Source organism: Engraulis encrasicolus, chromosome 17 (assembly GCF_034702125.1).
Source record: "Engraulis encrasicolus isolate BLACKSEA-1 chromosome 17, IST_EnEncr_1.0, whole genome shotgun sequence".
Lineage (NCBI taxonomy): Eukaryota > Metazoa > Chordata > Actinopteri > Clupeiformes > Engraulidae > Engraulis > Engraulis encrasicolus.
Window position 1 is genome coordinate 48,931,848 of NC_085873.1, and position 17,354 is coordinate 48,949,201.

At 40.4% G+C, this 17,354-nt stretch overlaps 2 protein-coding genes across 3 annotated transcripts in view; one reads left to right on the plus strand and one right to left on the minus strand.

Moving 5' to 3' along the window:
* The window catches only part of LOC134466906 (transcription factor A, mitochondrial-like), a 12,533-nt gene extending 6,756 nt beyond the window's left edge, over positions 1–5,777 (minus strand). Inside the window, exons 1-3 of the mRNA XM_063220806.1 lie at positions 5,646–5,777; positions 1,918–2,045; positions 1,496–1,566 (exon numbers count right to left, since the gene is read on the minus strand). Of these exons, the coding sequence (XP_063076876.1) occupies positions 1,496–1,566; positions 1,918–2,045; positions 5,646–5,650 (204 nt within the window). The 5' untranslated portion in view covers positions 5,651–5,777. The remainder of the gene's footprint in view (positions 1–1,495; positions 1,567–1,917; positions 2,046–5,645) is intronic.
* Positions 3,546–17,142, plus strand: ube2d1b (ubiquitin-conjugating enzyme E2D 1b). Of its 2 annotated transcripts, none has more exons than XM_063220807.1 (7): positions 3,546–3,761; positions 6,537–6,600; positions 6,730–6,761; positions 7,566–7,643; positions 10,801–10,906; positions 13,593–13,686; positions 15,997–17,142. In XM_063220807.1, the coding sequence occupies exons 1-7, from the start codon at positions 3,738–3,740 to the stop codon at positions 16,040–16,042; spliced, it is 444 nt and encodes a 147-aa protein (XP_063076877.1). In that variant the 5' UTR covers positions 3,546–3,737; the 3' UTR covers positions 16,043–17,142. The 2 variants fall into 2 exon arrangements, with proteins under 2 accessions (XP_063076877.1, XP_063076878.1); XM_063220808.1 differs by lacking the exon at positions 3,546–3,761 and adding an exon at positions 6,001–6,122.
* Positions 17,143–17,354: the final 212 nt, after the last annotated feature.

Sequence of the window (17,354 nt, forward strand, 5' to 3'; positions counted from 1 at the left end):
GCTTCACTCACACACACCAGAGGCATCGCCACACAAACAGAGCCTACTTCTCAATCTCTCTGTCAATCTCTCTGTCTCTCTCTCTCTCTCTCTCTCTCTCTCTCTCTCTCTCTCTCTCTCTCTCTCTCTCTCTCACACACACACACACACCACGTTGGGGCCTAGAGAGCTCAACAATTTTATTTTATTTTTTTTTGGGGGGTGGGGGTGGGGGGGGGGGGGTATTGAATCGAATCGTGAATCGTGAATCGAGTTTGGCAATGAAAAAATCTAGATTTTTTTTTCAGGGTGAATCGCCCAGCCCTACATTGATCTTAAAAAATAACGAAAATAAAAAAGACTGGGGGTGACGTCACATAATGCACAGTCAATGGGAAGTCTCCGCCCCTCAAAGTTGAAAAGGGAATATCTATCCGCATATCGGGCTTTTTTCATAGGCAGATAATTCACCTAATCATTGAAACAACGTAGGCATTTCATTCCTGACCATTTTCCTGTTACTGGAAAAAATACCACAGCTTGCATTTCTTTACTGACACGTAGTTTTTTGGCGAATTGATCTACCCCCGTCACCTCATTGCTCTATTGCTTTGGGGGAACAGACCTGTCATCTTTTTGACATTTATCTCTCGTTGCCCAATGATGGTCAGACAGTCGAACACTAACAGCGAAAAAGAGCACTCCTGAAAGTTTGAGAAAAATATTTTTTTTTTGCATGTACACAACAAGTGAGCCCACTTACCCCCCAACTTGTCACTTTTTGCCATGAAATCTGACGGTTCCGGGTAGCATGCACGCGCTAGCTGTATTCTGCCTCGTTGACCTTGCATTGACGTGACGTCACTCGGTCGGCTAGTTTTTGTTGTCATTTTTATAAATCAATGTGCAAGTTTTGAGGATGGCAACAGCCAAAATATTGATTAATGGGTTGTCAGGGGGTTATATAAGCAAAAATAAAGTTGCCACTCGTTAACACCAACGAACTGACAAGATATGAGACTGGGCCCACCACCTATAAGCACATTTCAGAAGTCATGATCTTATTTGAAATCAGGATGTTGCATGGGGAAAATCTCCACATAAGTTGCTCGGCCTAGGATGACAGCGAGGACAGGTAATTGTTTTCTCCATGAAGGTGGGGTGACACTGACGCTAGAGACCACAAGCAATAGGAAAGGATGAGAGGAAATACTTTGAAGTCCACCCATAGACAACATAGCTAACTTCAGAGTTCACTGGAATTAAAGTGTCTATGGCAGGTTAAACACTAATATAGGTCATTTAACCTACATAATGAGTCAACAAGACATTAACTATAGTGGAGATGCATTATCATTTGTTGATGTTTATCAGGAGGGATAAAGATGTAGTGGATGAAGTCAAAAGGCACTTTGCTGAACTTTGTGTTTGATGTTTGTATGGTAGTAGTTCTTGGGAATGAGTTTTGTCTGTTTGTGCCCTGATCTTAAATTTCCGATCAAATCAGACAACATACTTGTTTCTGCGCAGGAGTCAGCCCCCTCCATTTTGAAGCAACCTTTTTGACAATGTCCTTGGTTTCGATGTCTGAAAATGTAAAAGTTGAACATGTTTCAAGACGAGACCATTTATGTTGTAAGCATGCAGCAATTGCCCCAATACAGTACTGCTTTCAGTGACTTCTACTATCTAGTTAAAACAAACTTTTTTTTTTCATTTCATTCATTTTCATTTACAGTATATCAGACACACATCTGCACTAATATTTACTGCCCTTCACACTTTTGAGTACTGAAAAGGTTTTCATGAATACTGTCTGAGAATTTCTATACTTGGCCTTACTATAAAATATAACTTTTACAGTGTAGCTAAAACAACGGCACATATCTGCACTAATATTAATGGCTAATATTAATTGAGTGTAATAAAAAGCTTTACTTGGATACTGTCTGACAATTTCTGGCCGTTCTTGCTTCCCAAACCGCATGTAGGCATTCAGTGGTCTTTTGGGTTCACCGCGGGCTTTCGCCGCAGATGGTGCCGCTCTTCTGGCCACCCGTCTCGCACTGCAAAACAAACAATTTGCAACTTTTGTCTTATTCGCAGACACAGTTGTGATGTCCAATACATTCCCGTATGAAAAAGAGATGTGAATCAACTCATACTGTAGCCTATATGGGTCATATCTTACATGAATATTAACATACACCTTTTTGTAAGGGCTCCATATATTGTACTCAGTGATTCAATGGCTACGTTTACATGAGACATTTAATTCAGAATTGACTCACTTTAATTCTAAATAAAGCCTAATTCTGCTTTGAAAGCGTCATGTAAACACTTCAACTTTAATTGGGAATTAAATAAAAGATCAAAGTAAACTTGACGGAGCTATTTAATTCTGAAATATTAATTCGGAATTAAAAACGTCATGTAAACGTAGCCATTGTCATGTTAAATTCACAAACAGCAACTCAGCTTCCTAGCCGGTAAAGTTTGAAGAAGAGCATCATCTCCTGAAATAATGAGGTCTTCCTAATTCCTCATCCCGACACGATCTGCAGCTTTCTATTCAGCCTATACTTCCTTTCAACAGATGCACTTGAGAACTATGAAAAGGATTTCGTTAAACTATTGACACCAATATTGTCATAAAGCCAATGGGATCATTCAGGGCTGGACAGGGACCAAAGAACCACCTGAGTATTTTGGCCACTCACGGCTCATGTCATTTTCATATATGGCCTCAGTCCACTGTCTAAATTACAGATGGACCAATGGGCTGCTGCCCTCTCTTAACTCTGGACCAGTCCCTAAGAAAAAAATGGACAAACTCAAAAACAACAGTATCAGCCCTGGGGACTGCCGGTCCACTGGGGAAATACCCTGAATGCCAGTTTACCAGTCCAGCTCTGGGGAAATAGCCTGTATGCCAGCTTACCAGTCCATCCCTGGGGCCATTTCAGTAGATGCTGTACAACACCACAATGGGGAACAGAGGTGGGCAAACTCAGGTCCAGGGGCCCCACAAGGCCCATTGAGACATTTCATATGGCCCGCAGAGCATTTACAAGCCAGACAGCTATAAAATCCAAAGATTCAAAAATTCTTTAAACCCAAAATTCTTTTAAATGGCTACCGACAAAGGGCCATAAACCAAGGACAGGCCTATTGTCAAAATCACAATGCCGAAATGAAATGGTAAGCAGGCCAATGTCACTAGCCTACATTATGTCTTATTATGACACCACCGAGTTGCCTGCAACATCTGGCTCTGCGGTCAATAAATCCAATGTGACCCTTGGGCCTAAGTAACTGCCCACCGTGGTCTGGAGGGTAACTATAAGGCGGCTTGAATCTATTTTGGGAGATGGCCTACTGAACTAGAATTCTGTAGGCTACCTGTAGTCCATAAATTATGGACGGGACATAGTTTGTTACTAATGCTTTATTAAAGCCACAATAGCATAGAATAGCCTCATATTTTGGGGTTTCTTAACATGCATAGAACGAGCTATGAGGTGAAAGGGAATAGGCCAACAAATAGTAACAATAATTCAACCAACGGGGCTTTTATTTTGAAACACAATGCAGTTAGCTGCTAGCCTGCGTTAAATGATCACCCTGCGGGTGGACTAGCTAACCCACTGTTCACTGGTTCCTCATCCACTCAGGGATACTGAAAGTATTGTGCACCTTACAAGCAATAAGATCCGATACTTGTTGACAGTACTGAAAGACGGTACAGTAACGATACCATGGCTCTGAAAAGAATACAAAAGGTACGTGATGTGTCTGTGAATAGATTTTTTGATATAGCAAGTAGCAACATCATCATAGTTGGGTGAATACTCTTCCTTAGCTATGGCTAGTCAACGTTCATGAAGTAACCACCCCGTGTTGGATATTTCCTCAAACTGTTTGGTGATTGTTTGAATATTTCAATTGTGTTGTGATTAATCGGGTTACTTACCAAGGCCTCCCTATGTTCGTGTTGGGTTATTTATGTTGTGCTGTTAACTTTAAAATGCTAACGCTAGCTAGCTATGGTACAGGATGAGCTCATGATAGCATTTGGTTGTAATCAGCGTTATTTTGTGTTTTTTTGTATATTATGGGATCTTCGAGAAGAATGTGTGGTTTGAAAGCGAGATGCAAGATACATCTACCGTGATTGCTTGGCTATTTGTTAGTTGTATGTAGTACACCAAAGATGGAAATCTATAACTACAAGCCTTCCTATTGTTTAAGTGGAAGCTAAAGCAGATATGAAACGTTAACGTCACTGCAGACCACTGAAGTGATGCCTTGTTATCTATCTTGAAATTCACGTTTGAAAGTAGTACAAGGCCAGTTTGTCCATCCTTCTCTTCCAAAAAGCAGTTCATATCGTGTCGGACACTTGTCAGTTTCCTATCAATATTTTGTAAATATTTGCTGACTGCTAAGTGATATTGTGAGTTCAACTGTAGTTCTACTTAGCTGCCGATAGTTAGCAAGGGTTGTTTCAGTGAATAGAACACATAGAGCTCCAGCTAACGTTAGCCAAATAACCAGAAGTTGGCACAAATTGGTTCTCTCTTCAGTTCCTCAACCGAGTTGAAAGTGAATAATTAACTCTCTACCATTGTTCCTTTAATGTTTTACCCGTTGACAGCTGACGATTCTCATTAAGTAACTAGGCGTAAGGTTAAATTCTCTGGTTGTAGCATTCTTCTGGCAACAACAGTGGGTTTACAATAAAGCAAATGAACAGTCACGTCCATCTTTGTTAACTACCTTGAATGGTCAACCCCAACACCATTCTGGAAAGAAAAATGCCGGCAGCAGGCTAGTCTAATCCCTTTCCCTGTGTTGTGGTGTATTGCTCTATCCTATTGTTGTTATGGTTGTACATTGTTCACTTTGTTTGGTGGATCACTGTTTTGCTAGCATGACAAGTGATGCTTTGCTATGATTTCACTGTCGAAAGTGTTTGATTGAACTAGATGGTTATAAAGACTGGCCCGTTGTTATCTGTTCTTTTTGTCGAGCTCCTAAGATGCAGCTGATTTCATAGACGAATTGTTACGGTGTTACTAGAATATTTGAGACAACATTTAATGACAGGAAATGTAGTGGGTAGTACAATGCAATGTAACGTCATCACGCAGGAGTTCAGGGCCGAAAAACAAGGCGTGCTTACTTCACGAGCAACTAGCACTGTGATCATGATTCATAATAGTACTTTTTGATTCCGCTGCAAGACCTGTTCACTCTGCCCCATCACTGCCAAACTTCAATGCAGATGAGATGAGCGGAAATAAGGTGAAACTTGGGTGAAGCATTACACCTGTCATCCGTCTCATCACTTGAGACAGTGTGCTTCTTCAAAGCTTCGCCAAACTACACGAGCCTCCTCAGATTGATTTTACCGGCCAAATCAACATGCGGAAATAAATAAAAAATGGCGCAGGACCTACATGTTCTGTTCATTGTCTGTTTGCAACAGTGCAATATTTTACAAAGTAACAATTTAACATGATACAGTAAGGTGTTACTATGGTAACCGATAAGGGTTCATTCCGGAGTGATATCCGACAGAATCGATGTTAAAATGTCCCACCATTATATCGTAACGGAATTAAGTAATAGTTCTACACTGGAGTTTATGGGGGAATACTTACGGCATTATCTCGAAGTCGTGCACAGTGGCTTGAATATCAAGCCGGTCTCTTTCACGATGTGCTGCTGATCAATCAACGTCTGATCGTATGCCCTGCTGTGTTTACTTTTTAATCTAAGCAATGCGTAACCATGACAAATGTTATTTAAATTCCAATATGTTTCAAAGGTAAACATTAAATGCAAATTTCAGTCAGGATTCCACAACACACGTGGCACACTAGAATCTTTTCATTATCTAGTTCTAGTTGTGTAATCGCTAGATCCTAGTTCTTTCTTTCTTTCTTTCTTTTTCTTTCTTTCTTTCTTTCTTTCTTTCTTTCTTTCTTTCTTTCTTTCTTTCTTTCTTTCTTTCTTTCAATAAATAGCAGCCATCCTGCCTGGCTGCTGTTAATTAAAAAGAGTGACATTGTCAGAAAATAAAAATCTGGCCACAGTGCCACCTTTTACCCCCCAGCTGATTCATTGTTGTATAAAAGGTAGTCTCTTGAAGACCCCATCTCCCTGCACTCTTTTGGGGAGCAGCTTTAACCATTTCTAATAAAATAAAATAAAAATCTAATGGCAACATTTCAGACATAAGAGCACATAATTTCTCCCTAAAGCAAGCTGTATGTACTTCAGGGTTGAATGTTAATCTCTCAACATTAATAGCTTTGGTAGGGCATTTTACAAATAAACTAAATGTTACCAACCTCGTCTCAACAGTAAAAGATAAGATTAAGAGGGCGTACAATGATGGGGTTGGTATGTTTTTTTTAATGTTTTATGTATTTTAATGTACTGTTTATTCTTATCTGGACCTTGAGTCTGTGAATAAAGTGTTATTGTTATTCTCATCATTATTATGATTAAATAATGTAACTGCTCCTTGTATTGTAATCTTTCCATAGGAGCTGCATGATCTTCAAAGGGACCCCCCTGCCCAGTGTTCAGCTGGACCAGTTGGGGAGGACAGTATGTGCCCTACTTCCTTGTCACATTTGCACGTTGTCTCAAGATTTACTAATGCTGCATCCTTTTGTCTGTTTCTCCACACTTTTAAAAATGTTTTTTAACATTTCTCCCCTCCAAATTGTTTTACAGTGTTCCACTGGCAAGCTACAATCATGGGCCCTGTAAGTGTTTATTAAAGATATTTGTATCTTTCAGCAAAGATAAAGTGAAATATTTTGTATCTGTAAAAAGATACTGTATTTGTATGTTGTTGCTTCTATGAACACACAATTGCCACACATAGTTAGCCACAGTGTTTGTTTATCACACTATAGTTAACAGTTGTTGGAGGTGTCAAAAGTAAAACAAGAAGACAACAAGTAAAACAACAAGAAATGTATTTGAATTGTTCTTAATTGCATGATATTGAATGAAAACGTATCTCATTGGTGACGTTGAGCACTTACTTCACAACCAACTGGAAAGAGAATGAGGAATAATGATGACTTGTACCCATGGTCTGGCCAACTCGCCTTGCAAACCCATTTCTCGGAAAGCAGGCTTACCCTGTCGTCCTGCATCCATAAAATGCATCTGCTACAGGTTGAAGCTATAATCAGTCATATCAGTCTCCTCTTTTACTTGCATACCAGCCAGACTGACTGTAGAACTAGTGTGTCGTTGCCTTAAATATGCCCAATCTAGCCATTGGAAATGCTAACTTTTTGTTCTCAATCCAGGGAAAATGTTAAATCCCTAACCAGAGATGGGAGCTATGGCTGGACTGATTTGACTTGCAAAATAAGTGTTCCTAGCTTGTGCTAGGACTACCATCCTTATCATAACATTAATAGATTATTACCTCCGCCAAGGAGGTTATAGCTTATGTTGGTATGCTTAATTCACAGGTACTTGACTCATCATTAGTTTTACATTACTTCTCTGACACAACTGTTTGTTTGTTTTGTTTTGTTTTGTTGTTGCAGAGTGACAGTCCATACCAAGGCGGTGTCTTCTTCCTCACAATCCACTTTCCTACAGATTATCCTTTCAAACCACCAAAGGTGAGGAGCGCCTTATTTAAAGCTCTCATTTACGCTGCTGACGAGCCTCTTAGTATCCTAAAATCCCATGCCACCAAGCCTGAGTTGCGAAGCAGGATTCAGACACGACACTGGGCAAGTTCACAGGGAGTTGGAGGAGCTTCTGATCGCTAAGAAGGCTTGCAGTGGGTCACTGGGTCTTGTCCTTCAATGCTGTGTCACTGTCAACTACATTGGCTGTTGTGCTTACATGTGGTGGTCTAGTACAGGGATTCTTAACCTTTTTGACGTCGAGGTCCATTTTTTCCAGTGCAAGGTGACCGGGGCCCATAGTACCCATGTATATATTATTATATTATATTATATTTTATTAGGCTATATATTATATTATATTGCATTATATTACACATTACATTATATTACATCATATAATAAAATATAATGATAATAAAATATAGGCTTTTTTCCCACAAGGGATAGTCTTATATTAATTAATGTTAATCTAATTTAATCTCACTCATCAAATCTACTCAGAGTTTAGCAAGACAGTCATTCACATATTTGAATGCCTCTCTGACAGCTCAAAGTTTGCGTAACAGCTCTTGACTTGCGCTTTGTAATGAATCTGCTGGTCATAAATTCAAGACGCTTTTCTATACAAGTGGAAACGCAACGCGGGAAGAACAGAAGCTCCACATCCTGACGGAAAACTTTCCAGTAGGCTATCAAGCAAAATTCGTAAAAGGACTGTCATGTTGGGGACACTTGGACAAGGATAAGGGATAAAGATTCAGTAACTAGAATTATTTTGAGTAGCCTGAACGTTGAACACTAACCGCTAAAACGTGAGGATTTTAGGACAAGATGACGCCAAATCAGCTGGGAACTGGAATCGGTTGGTAATTTCTCCTTTTACCGAACACCAGTAATAACTAGCCCACTGCAAAGTGTGTTACAATCACAGGCTGTGTTACTTCTTGTTCGTAATGAATCGCCCTCCAACAAACAACAACAAACAGCGGGGTGTGGTCATTGCGTTATGACAGTGTTGCGTTTGAGGGAAAAGACGCACACTAGTAACTAGCGGTCTCACGGCCCATCGCGGCCCACTGGTGCGAAATTGAAAGTTGTCTGCGGCCCTGGAGGTTGTGTGCGCGGCCCAACTTTGGTCCGCGGCCCTATGGTTAAGAATCCCTAGTCCAGTATATTCAGTAACACTGTGTAGACCAAATACCCCCCTTAAAAATCTTTATAATACTTAGTTGATATTTATGAATGCGCTTATTGTAAACAAAACATTCGCAAACGTTCATTAATGATTAGCAGCCTGTTCAGCTGAGTGTGCACAACAGAGTGTGAACCAGTGCCTTCTGGTTGATTTAGATTTGTATTTGCCTGCCGGACAATTTATCCAGGGGTTTCTTCTTGGACTTTGGAGGGACAAACCTCCAATCCAGGACTGCTGTGTCTGCTGTGTTAACATTATTTCTTACACATTTGTAAATGTTTTCTTAATAATTAGCTCATTATTTACCAAGCGTAATGGCTTTCTAAGAGACTTTTATTCCTAACTATTACCTCATACTCCTCTACTTTTTGTGAGACTTGAAGAGTTTACACCATATTCACAACTAAAAATGTGCCACGCATGAAAGAAACGTGCTGATTTTGAAGTAAAATGCTTGTACTAAGATCTTTTTTTATTTTTATTTTTAAAGAAGTACTCTTATCATCTAAAGACTTGGGTTATGCAGTACCTGTACGTGCAGCTGGCCTGTCCCTCACCACATGAACACTAACGGTAGGGACACATAGGAGGCGAAGCGAAGAGAGGCGAAATCCAGAGCCATACAGTGAACAGAGTCAGGCGATCTCCGCTGTGTCCTAAGGCCGACTTCCTCATTAGTAAAATTAGCTGTTTTAGCTTCTCAGTACTGCTCAGCGTTGCGAATGTTAGTTCCTAGTAGTGGGCGTAGCACACAGCAAATGCAATGCGATGCAATGCAGGGAATATGACAAGACTTGCTGTTCGTAGTAATAACTTCAGATAAACATCACAGGTGCTAAAAGTGTTGTGATTATCACCACCGAGACAGTTGATAGTTTACATATTTGTGGTGATTACCCCGCAGTATAGTTCGTTAGTCCTTATTTTTGACTGTTAATGTGGTGGTTCTATGTTGAGTCTATGGGAAGACAGCTGCTTTAGGCACTCCCTTATCTCGCTGAAAGGCGGGGCTGCAATTTAATTCCTGGTCCTCCAATCGCGTAACTCTGTTCACTGTATGGCTCTGGCGAAATCCAACCGTCATCAGGTCGTCGCGGCGAATCAAATGGAATGGAACAGTTATGTTGTTGATTTGATTGGGCCGCGGCAGGCAAATTCGTTCCTCATTTGCATAACATTAAACTTTCTTTAATAATTTCGCTTCGCTCCTGTTCGCTTGCTTTCGCTTGCCTTCACCTCTCTCATAGGAATGAATGGCAAAGTTTTCAAATTCGCGTGTATGTGTCCCTACCGTAAAGCTCATTTCACTGCATCTCTTAAATGTTAGTATTTGGGTCAGTGATGTTTCAGCAGCAGCACACGTCAGGGTTGCGCAACGACAGCCAGTGCCACTATTGTATGGATGTTTTTTTAATGGTTTGTTTTTGGTGGACTATCATCGAGGCATATTCATTGCAGCATATCAACCACCAAATACTACTAATCCATTTATTGGCATTAAAGGGACACTGTGCAGGAAATGGTCAAAAAAGGTACTGCAACTATGCTGCTCATTGAAACTGGGCTGCCTATTGCCAAATTTGATCTTTACATGAAAGTTTACTAAGTAATAAACAAATATTTTCTAGTATGGTCCAAGTTCAGTCATTTTTGCAGCTAAAAATGGCTATTTATGGAAATTCAAAATGGCGGACCATGGAGAAGATCCCCCTTTTCATGTATGAAAAGTGCAATTTTTCCAGTCATAATGAATACTCAGAATTTGATGGTGGTGGTAAGTATTAAAGAAAAAGGTTACATGAGTGAATGGGTAACATGAATTCTGGAAATAAACAACTACAAATCTCACACAGTGTCCCTTTAAATGCCATTACTCCACCTGACGTCTGTGCACCCCCACCCCCTTTTATCCTTGATGTTCTCGTAACATACCTGTCCTTATTGTCCTAGGTTGCATTTACCACAAAAATATATCATCCAAACATCAACAGTAATGGCAGTATCTGCTTGGATATCTTAAGATCACAGTGGTCTCCTGCTCTAACGGTATCGAAAGGTAAGAGCCAATCATGATACACTCACAGTACATTTATACTGTATAAGCAGCTGCACATGCAGAGAAAAACATGTGCAGTCCACTTTCTCAATTAGGGATGCACGATGTATCGGCCAGATGTATCAGTATCGGCCGATATTTGACATTTCTCAACACATCGGACATCGGTCCGATGGGTAAAACTGGGCCGATGTTAACACCGATGTTTTTTTATATATATATATATGTTACGGTTCTAAAAGATTGTACTTGACGGTGACTTTCATTGTTTGTCTTCTAGTTTGTCTCTATTTTTTATCTAATTTTATCACAGGGAGTTAAAAGGTGTTTTTGGAAATAAGAGGACATTCAAGAATTCAGTTTGTATTAAATGTTATTTTTGTATTAAATGTTATGTCTAAAAAAAACAAAAAAACATCGGTATCGGTTATCGGCCAAAACCGCAATATCAATATCGGATATCGGTATCGGCTGAAATTTTTCACATCGTGCATCCCTACTCTCAATCCTTTCTGAGACACACTCAATACATGAAATTACAATACATCGACATATAATACATACACTCGCCGACCACTTTACTAGGTATAACCGGTGCTGGGTTGGACACCCTTTTGCCTTCAGAGCTGCCTGCAACAATTGGGAGGGAAAGTAATCTCATCGCCCCCTGCTGGCAACGTTCCAGGCCCCTGCAACAAATGAATGGGTTTTTTCTTTGAAAAATTACATCTCAGCCCTGACGACGAAGTAGAAGTAGTGGCAGTCATATTATAAGCAAGTTGGCCCGTTTTATCGAATCAGGTGGTAAAATGTTCGGTTTTTGGCTGGTCTGAACTGATTTTAATATTCTTTAAAAAGCTAATACAGAACTACACTGACTGGCATGTGTGACGTGTTTACTCCATGTAGTTAGCATAGCCAAATTAGCATAGCCAAACATGAGCCAGAGAGGTGGTTACTCGTCACCACAGAAGCCATCATATCTACTAGAGAAGTTAAAACCAAACCAAAATGATCGCGTGTATATATATTTAATAAGAAGACAATGTGGAACTCACAGGATTACAAGAATGTGAAGATATGCGAAGAACTTGCGTTCCTTCGCGTTCATTTGTTTCTCTGTGTTGTCATCGAGGCGCGAAGCACAGCATGCTGGGAGCTGTAGTCCGTTTCCGACCAGATTGGCACAATTTCTATTTTTCTTATAAGTGCAAAAAATGACTGAAGATTTTCAAAGGTAGTAGTTCATCCTATTGTGTACGCTGAAAAATGTGTCTGGTGTTATAGTTCCTAGTCATATCTTTGTGGGATTTTTTAAAAAACTTGTCTATGGGAGTTTCAATAGGATTGCCCTGGTGTTTGGAACGTAACCGCTGGGATCGCTGTTTTCCACTTTCCCTCCCAATACTTGGGTAGACTCTGGCATTCCAACACAGATCAGTTGGTATACTAAGGGGCCCAAATTGTGGCAAGAAAATAACCCTACCCCCTTATTCCACCAGCCTCGGTTGTAAAGAGTGGGGATTTGAGTTAATAATGCCGTTGTATCATCTCAAACCAGTCTGACCATTCTCCTCTGACTTCTGGCATCAACAACGCATTTTCGCCCACAGAAATGTCCTCACTTTATATTTTTTCTTTTTCGGACCAAATTCTGTAAACCCTAGAGATGGTCTTGCGTGAATATCCTAGAAGATCAATAGTTTCTAAAATACACAAACTAGCCCCACATGGCATCAACAACCATGCCACGTTCAAAGTCACTTTCGCCCTTCTTGCCTGTTCTGACGCTCGGTTTGGACTGCGTCAGATCCGTTTGACTATGCCCACATGCCTAAATGCCACCATGTAATTGGCTGATGTGAAATGTGCCTAAGTGGCCAGTGAGTGTATATTACAAGACATACCTATATGTTGTTGTCAGTACTGTACTATTTATTGCAAAGAAAACGTAAAAGTTGTAAGTTGTGTCCCTACCTCACACTAAGGCCCCTTCACATTAGTTCTGATGGCATTGCAGAGCCATGTCGGATCCGACCATTTTGATTCTCCTCACACACTTCCAACGCACCGTATGCAGCAAACAATCAAAGCAGTAGGTGGATCCAGCAATGGATTCGAACGAGCGGCTCTGACAAAAACACAGCTCGATCGTAATCAACAGCCGACGTCAGCGGACATCACCGGGTTGTAATTTCAAAGCAATGAAATTCAATGTTTGCAGAGAAGTTACTCTGCACTTTGCTGGAACCGATGTGTGGTGGCCTGAAGTACTGCACACTGTCCATTTAGGGTGATTTCTATTCCAGGGAAGTGTTCAGTTGTTTCTGCTTATTTGTCTGCAGTGTAGCCGGAAGACACAAGATGTACTGATCAATGTTGGGAATCAATGAGCGCTGTTACATGCGCAAATATTCCAGTTGCAAAAGGAACGTTGTCTGTATTCGGTTTTGAACAAGTTCTGGATTATTCCATTTACCTGTGTTGTGGTTGTTCTACCGGAATATTTCTCTCTGGTATGATCACATTCGGAATCAATAAAGAGAATACTACCACCATTCCGTTTGAAGTCGGAATTCATCACGCATGCAACTGCGCTCATTGTTGTTATTTAGAATCTCTCAACCTGGTGCAACATTTTGTTCCAGTATGACTGCTCTGATTGCCCTTGTTTTTTGTGTTGCAGTTCTGTTGTCCATATGTTCTTTGCTATGTGACCCGAACCCAGATGACCCTTTAGTGCCAGACATTGCACACATCTACAAATCAGACAAAGAGAAGTAAGTATATGGCTTGAAAGAAGAGGTTAAATTTCCATATATCCTCTCATATAGAATTCGTAAAACTAACTTGAAATTTAATTCTGTCGATTATATTTGGGAGTTTGACAAAAACATTGGAGAGTTGGTAAAAGAGAGAATGTGGGTTCACAATGTACATAACTATAGACAAAAAAATAATTGAGTAATTGCAGAGGCAAGTAAACACTTATGTAGCGTATATTACGAGTCAGTGGCACTGGCTACAGTGTTAAGCCTCAGTCATATCGCTGGGGCTAGGACTGTCACGATAACAAATTCTGCTGGACGATAAATTGGCCAAGAAATGATTGCGATAAACGATAATATTTGTCTCATGGTCATTTTCAAACAATATAATGACAGTAGGATAAAACGTAATAAAAAGGCAAATGCACCCTTTCCCATTTTGAAAGCATCATAGATAGATTCATGGATAGATGGATATAGATAAGGCAGATGGATCGATAGATAAGGTAGGCAGACCGCAAATCAAAAGCACACCAACTTTCATGCATCATTGCGCTGAGTGAAATGCACCTATTGGTATTCAGTGTCTTGGTCAGAGGAAGAGAGAGTGACCAGGAAAACAAAGAAGCATGCAAATATAACTTATTGTGGCCAAAAAAGTTATCATGCTTGTAAAAACTTATTGTACGATGTATTGACTTATTATATAATATTGTGACAGCCCTAATAGTCGCAATGCTATTGTAGTTATTTCTTCAATAAGGGATGCTAATGAAATTAGGAGGCAGTCATACGATGTGTGGGCTGTGCAATATCTCAACTTTATATTGTGATATCAATACTGCTGCTGTCAAACAATATCAAATTTCATAATATCGATTTGAAACAATGTTTTCGTCATTTGTCTGTACTGCCAAAAGGTAGGTAACACTAAGTGCAATGCATTCCCCTCCACTTGAGCCATTGCGAGCACAGAGAAGACTTGCTACCCAACGCTCAAGCAGAACACCACTGTGTGTGTTTCTCTGTGACCCTCTACTCAAAACTGCTGAAAGGAAGGAAGCTTGCGAATGGTTTAGCACAATAATTTGTCTTTAAAAGAAATATTGTCTAAAAATCGTGATATCAATATTGACTGAAATAATCTCGATATTGATTTTTCTCATAATCGAGCCGTGTGGTTATTTTGCTGTTGTTACTAAAAACAAACAGTTATTATCCTGAAATAACTATGAAATAGCTATGAAATTAACACGAAATTACCACCTTATTAGCGATCCGTAAAGTAAAGTGTTACCGATTTTTCTCATAATCGAGCCGCCCTAGTGGGCTCAATGCCATGCCATGGCCTCTTGCCATGTCATCTTGACTAGAGCTTTTAGTGCGGGTGGATGCGGGACATAATAGGATTTCAAAGCAGAATGATTTGTAGTGTATGGGCGCGATCACACCGGACGCGGTTTTCTGCCTACAATCCGCGATGCGCATCCAGCTGATTATTCAGAAGTGACCACACCAAGCGCGGATCCACTGCCTATTTGAATGCGGTGACTAGGCAACGTAACAACTGTCACTCGCAACGTAGCCTAATCGATGGTGTTGTGTCATTAAATGATGTGAAAACATACACAAAATGCTTTGTCCATTCATATATGTAAAATGAATAGAAGACGAGCTCTTTCCTTGCTCTCCTAACGTTGGATAGGGAATCTGATATGAATGTTGATAACGGTCTCCTATCGAACATCTGGAAATCCGCCGCAGGTTTTCTGCCTTGAGTTGAACTTTTTTCAACTCGATCCGCCCGGCGCGGAGAGGCGGAGAATCCGCAACCCGCCTTGCGCTGATATCAGACGCGTAATCCGCTCATTTTCATTGACAAACAATAGAATACATCCGCCTCCTACTGTAAAATCCGCGTTCTGTGTGATCGCGCCTGATGAAGAGAGTGATCATTCTGATGCTACAAGCACATATCATTGATTAAGCTGAATCACTGCCCGACAGGGTTTTTTTTTTTTTTAACGTGTGTGCTTAATTCAAAATTGTTTTAAAAAATGGGTCTTTGGGTGAGAGCCACTGGATCCGTACATTTGTTGTAGAAAAGTCACAATCTCAGACAGGCATTTCGGCCTAAACCTTCTTCAGCATTCTTCTTTCGGCTTGGGCCAAGCTGTCTGCCTGCGTGCCATGTTTTTTTAAATAAACATTAAAAAAACAAGAATTATAGTGATGTGCGGCTCATCTACCAGAAATGACAAGTTAGTTCAACCAGATGATGTTGTACACAATTTAACTTTCCCTCTTTTTCTGCTTCTCCAGATACAACAGACTAGCCAGAGAGTGGACCCAGAAGTATGCAATGTGAAGCAAGACAAACAAACAAACAAAAAACCCTTTACAAAAACTGGCCATTTTTGAGTCACAAACCACTGTAAATTCCTAGTATCTTAAAGAACACACACACACACACACACACACACACACAAACTTAGGTGATATTATTAAAAAAAACACATCATACTGTTAACATTACCAACTGACATGACCATTTTTAGAGCATAGGAGTTAGGACTAACGGGGGAGGAGCATGGACCATGCAGGAGATCGAGGCCCTCCGCACACCGCTTACGTCAAAGTGTAGCGCACTGCCTTCGATTCCACTGTCTTCTATACAACCCTGCCATTAACACCAGCCAACCGGCCAAATGCCGGTGCAAGGTGCAATTTCAGTTTGGCTGGTAGAACAGACTAACTTACCGGTACTAGCCAATTTGACCCATTAGTGAGTGTGTGTTTGGCTAGTAAGGGTAACGTCTACTAGCCATTTTGGCTGGTTACAAAAAAACAAGTTAATTTAGAGCCCTGAACCCAGCATACTGGTACAGGTGTCCGGACATCTGCGCCGGGACCCAGGGCTGCATTTCTCGAAATCATAGTTGCTAACTAGTATGTTAGCTACTTTGTTGTTTGCAATGCAATTTCCCATTGACAACTACCCAAGTTGCTAACTGGCTAACAACTACGCTTTTGAGAAACTCACTCACCCCAGGGTTGTGTTGAAGAGGGTGGGATCGAATGTTGGCATAGCAGTGTGCTGTCACCACACTTTGGCGGAATCGATGTGCGGAGACCCTGATCCTGTGGACTTGCACGCAGCGTGCTGCATCTAGCTCTCCCCTCCCCTTCCCTTCCCTTTCCACCCTTTTGGGCACTTTTTTCTTTCCTTTTTATTTTTATTCCATCATTTTGTAAATCTTATTTAAGAGAAATTGAGGCTTGGAGGTGTGTTGGGAGTTGACCAAGTAAAAGAGGGAAATTAAGGACTTTAAAAAAATATTGTATTTTACTTTTTTTTCTCTTTTGTTTTTAGTTGATCTTCATTTTCATTTAGAGATTTTTATTGTATAGTGTAAAGACTATACTGAATCTATTTTTATTATTTTGCATTAAAAATCAATTTTAAAACTTGTGGTGTTTTTTGTCTTTGCTGTACATGAGTAGTACATACAGTGCAATCTTTTGAAGCGCAATTCCATCATTATGCACACAGAACATTGTTTCCAATTGGTATGGTGTTGCATTGTAGTTGTAGCCTTACTTTGTGTGTGCGCAATGCATAGTGGACCAAAATAAATGTGTCGGTTTTATATGACAATGGGCCAGTCCATAATAATGGC

Excerpts from the sequence above, each read along its gene's own strand:
- ube2d1b (XM_063220807.1), top strand. The coding sequence starts at position 3,738 with ATGGCTCTGAAAAGAATACAAAAG. Across the intron at positions 6,601-6,729 it reads TGGACCAGTTGGGGAGGACA|TGTTCCACTGGCAAGCTACA; the intron begins GTATGTGCCCTA and ends ATTGTTTTACAG. Across the intron at positions 7,644-10,800 it reads ATCCTTTCAAACCACCAAAG|GTTGCATTTACCACAAAAAT; the intron begins GTGAGGAGCGCC and ends TTATTGTCCTAG.